This window comes from Aristolochia californica, unplaced genomic scaffold (assembly GCF_029961685.1).
Source record: "Aristolochia californica isolate CCGP_79_NKW_82.1479 unplaced genomic scaffold, dmAriCali1.0.hap1 SCAF_11, whole genome shotgun sequence".
NCBI classification, from domain to species: domain Eukaryota; kingdom Viridiplantae; phylum Streptophyta; class Magnoliopsida; order Piperales; family Aristolochiaceae; genus Aristolochia; species Aristolochia californica.
Window position 1 is genome coordinate 35,147,396 of NW_027181782.1, and position 11,584 is coordinate 35,158,979.

At 38.1% G+C, this 11,584-nt stretch overlaps 2 protein-coding genes across 2 annotated transcripts; both read left to right on the forward strand.

Moving 5' to 3' along the window:
* The first annotated feature begins 2,022 nt into the window (after positions 1–2,022).
* Positions 2,023–4,117, forward strand: LOC137945013 (2-methylpropanoate--CoA ligase CCL4-like). The gene is made up of 2 exons (XM_068790873.1): positions 2,023–2,332; positions 2,465–4,117. The coding sequence occupies exons 1-2, from the start codon at positions 2,132–2,134 to the stop codon at positions 3,950–3,952; spliced, it is 1,689 nt and encodes a 562-aa protein (XP_068646974.1). The 5' UTR covers positions 2,023–2,131; the 3' UTR covers positions 3,953–4,117.
* Positions 4,118–6,195: 2,078 nt separating this feature from the next.
* LOC137944077 (proteasome subunit beta type-7-A-like) lies at positions 6,196–10,780 on the forward strand. Its single transcript, XM_068789591.1, has 9 exons — positions 6,196–6,259; positions 6,353–6,510; positions 7,500–7,641; positions 7,784–7,880; positions 7,953–8,022; positions 8,119–8,223; positions 9,586–9,684; positions 9,820–9,910; positions 10,373–10,780. Exons 2-9 carry the CDS (start codon positions 6,367–6,369, stop codon positions 10,456–10,458), a joined length of 834 nt encoding a protein of 277 aa, XP_068645692.1. The 5' UTR covers positions 6,196–6,259; positions 6,353–6,366; the 3' UTR covers positions 10,459–10,780.
* Positions 10,781–11,584: the final 804 nt, after the last annotated feature.

Genomic DNA, 11,584 nt, shown 5'->3' on the forward strand with positions numbered 1-11,584 from the left:
TGATAACCCATGGCTGATCCAATATGAAAAGTCATTTAGAGTGAAACATGAGAAATGGCTGCGATAACTATTGATTATGATCGGATGGTTGAGATACTGTTTCGCATGTTTTGTATCAAATAATTTTTCGTTTTGGATCAGCCTTGGATGACAACTTGTGTAAAAGATACAAGATTTTGAAAATGGAGGTCTGCCATTCGATTAAAGTAAAGCTATATGAAAACTCACAATTATCATTTGGCATTCCAAATCAGAAATACAATCAAATAGACACACGTTCGATCAGAGAGCAAGAAATGTACCAACAAACGAAGATAAAACAAAAGTTGGCGAGACATAAATAGGAGAAGTGAAAGGCAAAGTGAAAGTGAAATAGAAAGTGAATCGCATTTTTGTGTTAGTGTATTTGATGTAAAGTGCATTGGAAAGTATTTCGTGTTAGTGTTAGTGACCAAAATAGAAAATGTAGTAGACAGAGGGGAAGCAAAAACGAAAGCAAAAGTGAGTAAAAGTGCTAGTGAAAGCAAAAGTGAAAATGAAATTAAAATAGAAAACGAATCACTTTTTCGAGTTAGTGTATTCGACGTAAAGTGAACTGGAAAATATCTTTTTTTATAGTGCCCAAAATGGAAAATGGAGTGGAAACAAGAGAATGAATTATTTTTTATAATATACCTAAAAAAATAATAAACCAAAACAAATATGGTTACTTTTATAATAGGTAATTTAATGTAATATTAAAATATATTAACATAATAAATATATTAAAAATACAAGTGTAAAGTATTTTCTTGAATTAGTGTGTACAATAAAAAATTTAATAGAAAGTGGAGAACGAATTTATTAATAAAATACTCTAATAAATTTAAATTTATTAAGATAGTTTTATTTAAATTTTTAATTAACAAAATAAGATAAATAATATAATTTTTTAAAAAATTATAATTAATTAAATATACAAAAATGTACCTAAACAAACATTGTTACTTTTATAGTTTCTAGATACTTAATCAAATTCTTATTTTTACAATATCTAAATTAGTAATTTAAGATACTATTAAAAGTCATGAATATAATAAATAAATAAATATGATATTTTATTAATAAAATAAGATAGATTTTTGTTTACTATAAATTAATACATTAATTACAAAGAAAAATAAATATATTAATTTAATGGATTATTAAAAATAGAATACTTAGACAAAAATATTCACTCTAGATACTTGATCAAATTCTTATTTTACGATATCTTAATTATCATTCTTAAATTATTAATTTAATATAATATTGAATGTCATGAATATATTAAATAAATAAATAAGATATTTTATTAATAAATACTATGAGTATTTTCATAAAAATCCATTAATAAAAAACCATCAATAAAATCCATGAAAAGGAGGACAGACTGAAAGAGCCATTGGAAGCAAAAAATTGATTCAGGCCCAGGAAGAGAAATGTACCGCAGATTAAGAGAAAACAAAAGTCCTTTAGACATATTTCGATTTTCGGAATTTGCACCCTAATTTTTATCTTTTTGACAAGGACAAAAATGTTGTTTGAGATCACACAAGAAAAACGAGAAAAACGAATACAAGGAAGCAGAAGACAGAAGGACGACCGACTGACAGAGCCATTGGTTCACTTGGTACAAAATCTAATAAGACTTTTTGCATAAAATAATGAGTCAACTGAGTCAGTCTACTCTTATCCTTTTCTTCTTTCTTAAAAAGAAAATCTAGTTTCTGATGCGTAAATGATCCACGTATGCATGGAATTCGGACCTTGAACCGGTGCCTTATCTCTAAGCTCAGAGAGCTAGATGGATTGGAATTGACAGAGATCAGCTTCCCAAATTTAACTGCGGAGAAAGAAGGGCAGGCGCGCGGCGTCTTCGGCCAGTCAGATGATGATAATCTCGCATCAGCAATTTCTAGAAATTTAATACATAAAATACGTGGGAGTTGTCTGATTGAGGTGAAACAAATCAGAAAACGTTAAATCGTCCTACTGGAAATTTAATACATTAAAAACGTGGAGAGAGTAAAGTCTTCCTGCTGCTTAAACGAATCCGCTCAGAACTCTCGATTTATAGGAGAGGGAAGGGTGAGAAAGAGAGACTGCGATCATGGTGGATCTGCTAATGCCGTGTGAAGCAAATTCAAGCCCTTTCACCCCGCTTGGATTTCTCGAACGAGCAGCCACGATCTATGGGAACTGCCGCTCTGTGGTGTACAATAATAGAGTCTACACATGGTCGCAGACCCATCAGCGTTGCCTCAAGCTCGCTTCTGCTCTCACCTACCTCGGCATATCCAGAGGCGATGTGGTTGTTAATCAAGCGCGGAACCCTTTTAATTCTCTCTCTTCTCTGTTCCGATATTACTCTGTGAATTCTGTTGATTGATTTGTAAATTCTGAGTCTTTATGATCGGATTCTCTCTTTTACTTCCTTTTCCAGGTCTCAGTGGTGGCGCCAAACATTCCAGCCATGTACGAGATGCATTTCGGGGTGCCGATGAGCGGAGCGATCCTCAACACCATCAACATCCGCCTCGACGTAAGGACCATATCCGTGCTGCTCCAACACAGCGAGGCCAAGCTCATATTCGTCGACTACCAGTCCCGTTCCCTCATCGAACAGGCCGTTGCGGCCCTTGAGAAGAAACCCATCTTAATCATCATCGAAGATGAAGATGAAGATGAAGAAGGTGAAGTTGCTGATCGGGTTTCTTCTCCGGCGACCCATCTCACTTACACAAGTTTAATCGAGAAAGGAGACCCGAGTTTCAGATGGGTGAGACCGGAAACAGAGTGGGCGCCGATGATTCTGAATTACACTTCCGGCACGACTTCCGCCCCCAAAGGAGTCGTGCACTGTCATCGGGGCCTCTTCATCATCACCATGGATTCGTTGTTGGATTGGTCTGTCCCGAGACAATCCGTTTATCTCTGGACCCTCCCGATGTTCCACGCTAATGGCTGGAGCTATCCTTGGGGGATCGCCGCCATGGGCGGCATTAATATCTGTCTCCGGAAATTCGACGCTGGAACCATCTATGCCGCCATCGCCAAACACGGAGTGACCCACATGTGCGGTGCGCCGGTCGTGCTGAACATGCTGGCGAACTCTCCGGAGAGCGTTCGCAAGCCGCTGCCACACGTTGTCCAGATCATGACGGCCGGAGCTCCGCCGCCTGCGGCGGTGCTCTTCCGCACGGAGGCACTTGGTTTTTCCGTTAGCCACGGCTACGGACTCACCGAGACGGCCGGGCTCACCGTGTCCTGCGCGTGGAAAGGGGAGTGGAATCGGTTCCCGGCGTCAGAACGCGCGAGGCTAAAGGCGAGGCAAGGGGTGAGAACCCTCGGCATGGCGGAGGTGGACGTCATCGACACCGAGACAGGAGCAAGCGTCAAGCGCGACGGGGAGACGCTCGGCGAGATCGTTCTCCGGGGTGGGTGTATCATGCTGGGTTATCTGAAAGACCCCGAGGCGACTCGGAAGGCCATGAGAAATGGTTGGTTTTACACAGGAGACGTGGGGGTGATGCACCCAGATGGATATATAGAAATCAAAGACAGATCAAAAGATGTAATCATCAGCGGAGGGGAGAACATGAGCAGTGTCGAGGTGGAATCGGTTCTATACCAGCACCCGGCTGTCAACGAGGCGGCAGTCGTTGCTCGGTCGGACGAGTTCTGGGGAGAGTCCCCATGCGCTTTCTTGAGTTTGAAAGAGGAATTTCGACAAACGGATAAGAGGCCCTCCGACCAGGAGATTATGGCTTTCTGCAGGCAAAGAATGCCGCACTACACAGTACCAAAAACTGTTGTTTTTCTCTCCGAGCTTCCAAAGACATCTACAGGCAAAATCCAGAAGTTTGTTTTGAGAGACATGGCCAAGAAACTGGGTTCTTCGACTACTCACTCTGTGGTCAGTCGCTTGTAGCTCTGAGTTCAGTTGAGCTCTTAAGCCAATCCAGTTAAAGTCAACCTGAACTTGCATCAGTATATCAGTATATGAATGTAGTCTAATCAATGGTTCTCCATCACATGTTGCAGTAGTTTCAAGCAATTTGGACAGTCTAAATAAATTATATGAGATGTTTGACTATTTGGCCTTGCTTGTTCCTGGTTAATACTTATCAGAATCAGCAGATATGAACCAATAGAACGTCTCTAGGTGAACCATGATCAGGGGTGCCTATATTGCCAACTGGAGTAGGATTTTAGACGACCAGTCCGAATACAGCCTTGTCCCAGCCTTGCTTTCCATCTTCGTTGAAGGAACCTTCCCGCGACAGTTCTTTTAATTAGAATATGCAGTTCGATGCAACTAACATGGTTCAGTGAATTAGAATAATAAGAGTAGCTAGAATAAATAAAGAGTCTTACTTTCAGTTTAACTGCTCCGATTCTGATTCAAAACTCCATACATGAAATCCTTAAATAGGAATTAGTACTGGGCATTAAGAGAAAGAGAAGGGACGAAATATGACATAAGCCCATGGAAATAGAGTTGTTCCCCCATGAAAAGACTAAATGGAAAAATATGAAGGACATCTCATGGGCATAACAATTCATCTCCATGGCTTTAAATTGAAAGCTTAGAAGGCCTCGTACCCAAATGAAGCAGAATCTCATACCTACTCATAGTGGAAGGGTATTCAGCTTGCAGAGAGACCAGTCTCACTTCTCAATCATTACTGTTTTGTGTCAAGCTTCAGTGAATAGAAGAGAATATGTCTGCTTAATTGTGGAGTAAATGCAAGTAACATCTCTACTAATAATCTTTGTTTTTGGCAAACTTCATTACTTGTGTTTTAGTTGTCTGGATTTGCTTCTTTCTTGTTTACTGAAACTATGTCTTCTGGGAGGTATCATCATCTTCGAAAGCCAGGTTTTCTTCATCAGGTGATATGGCTAGCCACTTTTTCAACAGTAACTTTTATGTAGAGTAGGCCATCTAGTTTAACGATCTTGACTGAAGACTCTTTTGGCCAAGGTCAAAGCATAATCTAGCATTGTGACAGGGCATTGAGGGAAAATGTTGCTCTATCGTTTTATTTAGTTCTTATGCAAAATAGAAGACCTTCCCTTTGCTTCTGGCTGTACCAATCAGAGGCAAATCCATAAATAAGCTGGCTGCAACTATATCTATCTTCTTCAGAAAGTAGGTCAGTTCTCAATCAGTCCACATGTGAAGATTTATGGAAGAACAGTTCTAGGGTCTTATTGTTTCCAGTCCTTCAACCGTTTCTCAGATTAATAATGTTAGAAAGTAAAAGAAAGAAAACTAATTGAGCTTTCTTTCTTACAGCTGCAAACCTAAAGTACGAAGTCAGGTAGAAAAAAATTGAACTACAGTAAGAAAATAGTAAGGTTACCTCATTTGGTGACATGAACTTGAATGGATGCTCGATGCATTTCCTTGAATTGCAGTCATGGTTGTTCTACAGTCACAGTCAACAAAGCAGCTCGTACAGACATATCATCAAACACGTCCTGCCTTTCTGACTGGAGCAGCACCTAGTTTTGGTAAGCTTTACATCTTAAATAGAAACAAATGCAGGAAGAAGGATTGAACAGTAGTCGTCTCTGCACACCGCCACCTATTCAGCAGAAAATGACATATTTGAATGTTGCTCGATCAGATTAAAGAACGTATTACTCGATCAGATTTCAAGTGTCATGCGACGGGATTTAATACGAAATGTGATCGGAGAGCAATTCATTTCCAATGAGTCCCAATCCAATTCGGTCGAATTTAGTATTGAGAAACTCATAGTCCCAATCCTGCTTCCATGGCCTCTGGTTTTAGCGCCTTTTAGCTCGTGTATGAAACCGCTGACACGAGGCCTCGGCGATAAATATTTACTTTTATGTTACTTATATTTATTTTTATTTTTTAAAATCAATAATTAAATTAACATAATATTTTAATACTACACAATCTAAATAGTACATTAAATAATAAGTTAAAATTATATATCAATTTAGATAAATATTTTTTTAAATACATAAAAAATTCAACTTATATAAATTATAAAAAAATAAAAAATAAAATATTTATATTTATTTTATTATTATGAGCAGGGTAAGAAGCAAGGCGTCTCTTTGGCGTCTAACGGAAGCTCTCTTCCTTGTATACAAGTTAGATGATATGCAGTATTTGTTAAGAGGGTTAAATAAGCCTCTTCTTCGGCTGAGCAAAGACCTCACGCACAAGCAACCTCCGTGCCTCTCCGACAGGCTAGTAAGACCTCTATCGTCTCTTCGTTTTTCTCATTGTTTGCTTTTCTATACCTATGAGTTTCTGGCATTGAGATTATTGCCACTGAATGTCTAGATTTAGCGCTCAGCATGGATAGAGCTGCAGTTGACGTTCCTTATAAGGGGGGTTTTAGCTTCGATTTATGTCGAAGAAACGAAATGCTCATGGAGAAGGGCGTGCAGCCGCCGTCTTTCAGAAAGACGGGTACAACGATTGTCGGATTAATCTTCAAGGTGTGTTTATTTCGTCGGATTATTTGGAAATTGCTCGATGGATTTTTTTTTAAGACACTTGGCTTGGGATTACATAAAGTTCGTAATACATGTACATGGTACTCTTAATTTTCCCGCGAATTTTCATGGGTACGCGAACTGATAGAGAGCGCTGGGTCTCGCACTGGTAAATCTGAATTGTTTTTTTTGGTTGAATGGATGGTTCTCTTTAATTTCTGCTGCTTTGGGCGTAATGATCTGGATTTAGATGAAAGAAAGGGGAACTACTGGAAGAAAAAGTGTTGCTAGTTCAGAGTTTTTTAAGTTTTAAGGTTTTAAATAATTGCGTGGGTTCCACAGAAAGTTTCAGTGTAAAATTTGTTCTCCTCCTAACAGTTAAAGAGGAGATTATGACATGAGTATCATGAAAGATGTCTTTTAGAGAAGGGCTAGTCTGTGTACAAATGTTTGATTGTGGAGTCTCAGTTCCATGATAAGTAGTTCTTGTCCTCGTACAATCTGCTGAATATGATCCTCTGTCTGCTTCACATTAATCTATTAAAGGAATTGATGTTTGAATTGAAAGATAATTTTTCAATAGAGAAATGGGAAGTACTCTTTGCAACTCGAGAGGGAAAAAATGGAGTGGTGATTAGATTAAGTTTGTATTCAGATGATGATACCTCCTAGAACCAGTGGCAGCAAGGAAATACCTGCAGAGGGGATGCCCCCCGTCTGACTGCTTCAGGAAATTTAATATCTGGCTACCTTTGCTTGTGTTAAGAAGAAACAGAATTAGTTAGTTCCTGGCCCCCAATTTGGGGAAGCTCTTACTGGCTTTGCTGCCCATTGTTCTTATTTATAGTAATTTTAACAATGTAGCAGGCACTCACCCATTTCCCCTGCCAAGAACTGATCATTCAAGTTGCTCCAATGTGGGATGACTTTGTGCACCTGGTCTATAACTGTGATACACTTTCCTGTATTCCCATTTCTTTTCCTCTCTTCAGGATGGTGTGATTCTTGGGGCAGATACAAGGGCTACAGAAGGCCCTATAGTCTGTGACAAAAATTGTGAGAAGATTCACTACATGGCACCCAACATATATTGTTGTGGAGCAGGGACAGCTGCTGATACGGAGGCAGTTACAGGTATTCCAAAATTCTTAATTCTGTATGCTGGAATCGCATCACTAGCTTGGCTCATAAATTTTGATTAATCCATTTACTTTTAATTTCGATTTTTCTTTTTGCCTTTCTTCTTAAAAAATGTCACTCTTCATGTGATCTCTAGAAATGGTCAGCTCACAGCTGCAGCTGCACCGCTATGCAACTGGTCAAGAATCAAGGGTGGTTACTGCTCTCACCCTGCTGAAGTCTCATCTTTTTAGGTATTCTGTATTTCTGTAATTACATTAATAATTAGTATGAGATTAAAACTTACGACTTTTAATTGCATTCAGTTACCAAGGTCATGTCAGTGCTGCTTTGGTACTTGGAGGAGTTGATGTTACAGGGCCCCATTTACATACTGTGAGTATGATTCATTGACTTGAGGTGCTATAATTGTACCGTGTGTGGGACAGTATTTTTCGTTTTTACAGTAGATTTTTTTTTTTTTTTTTGCAGATTTATCCTCATGGTTCAACAGACACAATTCCTTTTGCTACAATGGGCTCAGGGTCTCTAGCTGCAATGGCCATCTTTGAGTCCAAATATAGAGAGGGCCTAACTGTAAGCTTACTAAATACCTTAGTCTTCTTATTAGTTTGTCTTTTTATTTTCAATGTGGGCTGACTATATCTTATACAAGCTTGCTGAGAGTAATGTGTAGGATTTAATGGGTATTGTCATTAATGACATTGTTAGTAACTTAGACTCCTTAATACTGGGAAAAATCTCAGGGGATAGTCTTTGAAATATAGATAGGATCCTAGTATCTAATATGTCATAACACAATGATCTTTACAAGTATTTGTGATGAAGTGGCATACTCATCAGATCAGCCTTGTCCATCTATGTGACATTTGGTTACATAAATTATTTCCATTCATCTTGTTAAGGAATAGTGCCACATGGATTACTGAGTACAAAGATTTTGAGTTTATTAGTTAGAAAAGAGGTTTCCTAAGTTGACTAGTCATTTTGGGATGAGCCTTGGACCCAACTTCACATGGTATCAGAGCAGGTACTCATATGTGGGCCTGCACCTAAAAACTATCTACTTGTAGAGCCACAAAAGAAGGTCTACACGTGAGGGAGAGTGTTAAGGAAAAGTCCCACATGGATTACTGAGTACAAAGATCTTGAGTTTAGTAGATGGAAAAGAGGTTTCCTAAGTTGGCTAGTCATTTTGGGATGGGCCTTGAACCCAACTTCACACATCTCATTTGCAACCTCACTTCAAGTTTTACCTCATCTCCTTCCATGCATTTTGGCCTTGATCTTTCTCTTGTTGGACGATGAACCAGCTTCAACCAACCTTAATTGTTGGACATCTAAACAACTTTCTTGTTTTCTCATTTTTTTATCTATTTTTCTTTTCTATTAATAATTACGCTTCTAAAATTTTTATTGAGTTTCTTTAAAAAAAATTCTCTGTTTTTATCCAAATGTTCTCAACTTCCATTGAAGGTATTTTCTCATTTCCAGCATTCTGTTCTTTAAAACATAGCTGGGTCTAACAGCCTTCTTATAGTATTCTGTCATCACTCTCATTATGCTTCTACCAGATAACATTAAAATATTTTTCCAAAGCAATATTTGTTGAATGTGTTATATACTTAATCTCTCAGTTCTTTTGAATAATGGAGCATGTGTAACTGAGTCTCTGTGGGTTGTTACATGCACACTGCACTAGACTCATAGCTTTGTTTTTCGCTGCTATTACAAATAAAAGTAACATAAGGTCCTGGAAAGCGCAAATGATGGTCAAGAATTTATCTTGAGGTTAAATGTGGGAGTCTGGAGGGGAAGGCCAATCCTTAATGCTCTGAAATTTTGTTACATTGCCCTTGGTAGTAAAATAAGAGTGTATGTCAGAAAATTATGATTGATTTGGTACTAACATTCAGTGTGCATTGACCTTGGCTGCAGAGAGAGGAGGGCATTGACATTGTATGTGAGGCTGTTTGCTCGGGTATTTTCAATGATTTGGGCAGTGGATCCAATGTGGATGTATGTGTTATTACAAAGGTTCGTACTTGTTCACTTCAAAATTCCAAGAGTGACAATTGACATTATATTGCATAATAGTGTTTCTTTTTCTTTCTTTCTTTTTTTTTTGTAAAATAAAAAGTGTTTCACTTGTTGACATTTCAAATTATACAGGGTAACAAAGAGTACCTACGCAACCACCGCATGCCAAATCCTCGAACATATGTTAGTTCAAAAGGGTATTCATTTGCTAAAGGACAAACAGGTTAGTGATACGTTGCACCTGTATTTCCCTTTATTGAATTTGCGCTTCTATAGGGTTATTTGCTAGTAGTAATTTGTTTTTTTCTTTGGCTTATTTGATGTATTTAGCTCTTTCTTATTGTTGTAGTTACTGTTTTGTAGCCATTCTTGCCCATCAGGGTTCATGTTGTAATAAAATTCTTAAAAAAAAAATCTTCTGGCTGCATTACTGAAGCACCATGGTAATTAAGATAGTTTATTAGAGTGCATGAGTAAATTCACCTTTATAGTTACTAGTTATGTTTCTTTGGAAAAAAATCCTATTTTGTTATATTTCTGGTAGTTTTTAAGTTTTTAAGACATTTCACCTTGCAACTTTTTCTTTATACCAAAATGGTTTTATGTTCACATTTTTAAGAGAGTGATTTTTTTGTTGCTTTTGACATATTCCCACTTTTGCTACTATGTTGGACTTTTTTTCCAGAGATTCTGTCATCTAAGGTTGCTCCACTGAAGGCTCCACTGAAGGAGAGAGTAGTGGTGATTGAAGGTGATGAAATGGAAGAGTAGTGTAGCCATTAAGAAGTGTGATGCAGTTCCTTGCCCTTTCTGGGGGAGCTCACTTTCTTGATGCCACCAAGAAGTGTGATGCAGGTCCTCGCCTCTTCTGGGGGAGCTCACTTTCTCTTACTTTGTGAACTTTATTGAGTGGGTAAAACAGGAGCAATTTATTCAAAGAAGAGACAAAAAGAGTGATCAATGTGCTAAATTCTAGAATCTGTAGGTTTTGCTTTTCTTAACACTGGTTCTGCATTATGATATATTGAACCTTTTTCTCTTGGGCTATTCTAAACTGTTACAAAATCAATAGAACTGATCAAATAGAGTTGCATCTTTGAATCTCTTGGGTAACTTTAAGTGATGAAATGGAAGGGTACCGTTGCCATTAAGGTGTGATGCAGTTCCTTACCCTTTCTGGGGGAGCTCACTTTCTTGTTGACATTTAAGGAGCGTGATGCAGGTCCTCACCCTTTCTCGGGGAGCACTGTTGTTTGAACCACTGTAGAAGCACAAAAGATCTATACATGGATAGAAAAACAAATGAAAGTCAGAATGAATCCCTCTTGACTGAAAGGTCTTAATTGTTTTCTCTGCACAGCGAAAACTGGTCATTCTGGATAGTTCTTTTACTTTGAGGTATTTTGTTGTCTATCTCATACATGTCAAGGAATAGTCTCATATGGATTAGTGAAAACAAAAATCTTGAGTTTATTAGTTGGAAAAGAGGTTTCCTAAGATGACTAGTCATTTTGGGATGGGCTAGTTATTTTGGGATGGGTTTTGGACCCAACTTTACATGGTATTAGAGCAGGTATTCGTATGTGGGCTTCCACCCAAACTATCCACTTATAAGAGCCCAGAGAGCTTACACGTGAGGGGGAGTGTCAACTTCCCAATACAGAATCAGGGTTATCTATTCAATGATTAAAACAAAATTCAGGGTCATTTATTCTTGTGAAGTCATGATTGAGTTTAATAAATTGTGGGTAAGCGTGCAAACTTTGCACTTTCTATTCCAAATTAAACTGTGCAGTTTCAGGTGTAATGCCACTATACATCTTTCTAGAATTTTAGATCAATTAAATGGATTTTTTTACTTTCAAAAAGAAAATTATTGATACAAGCTTCGAAGGAA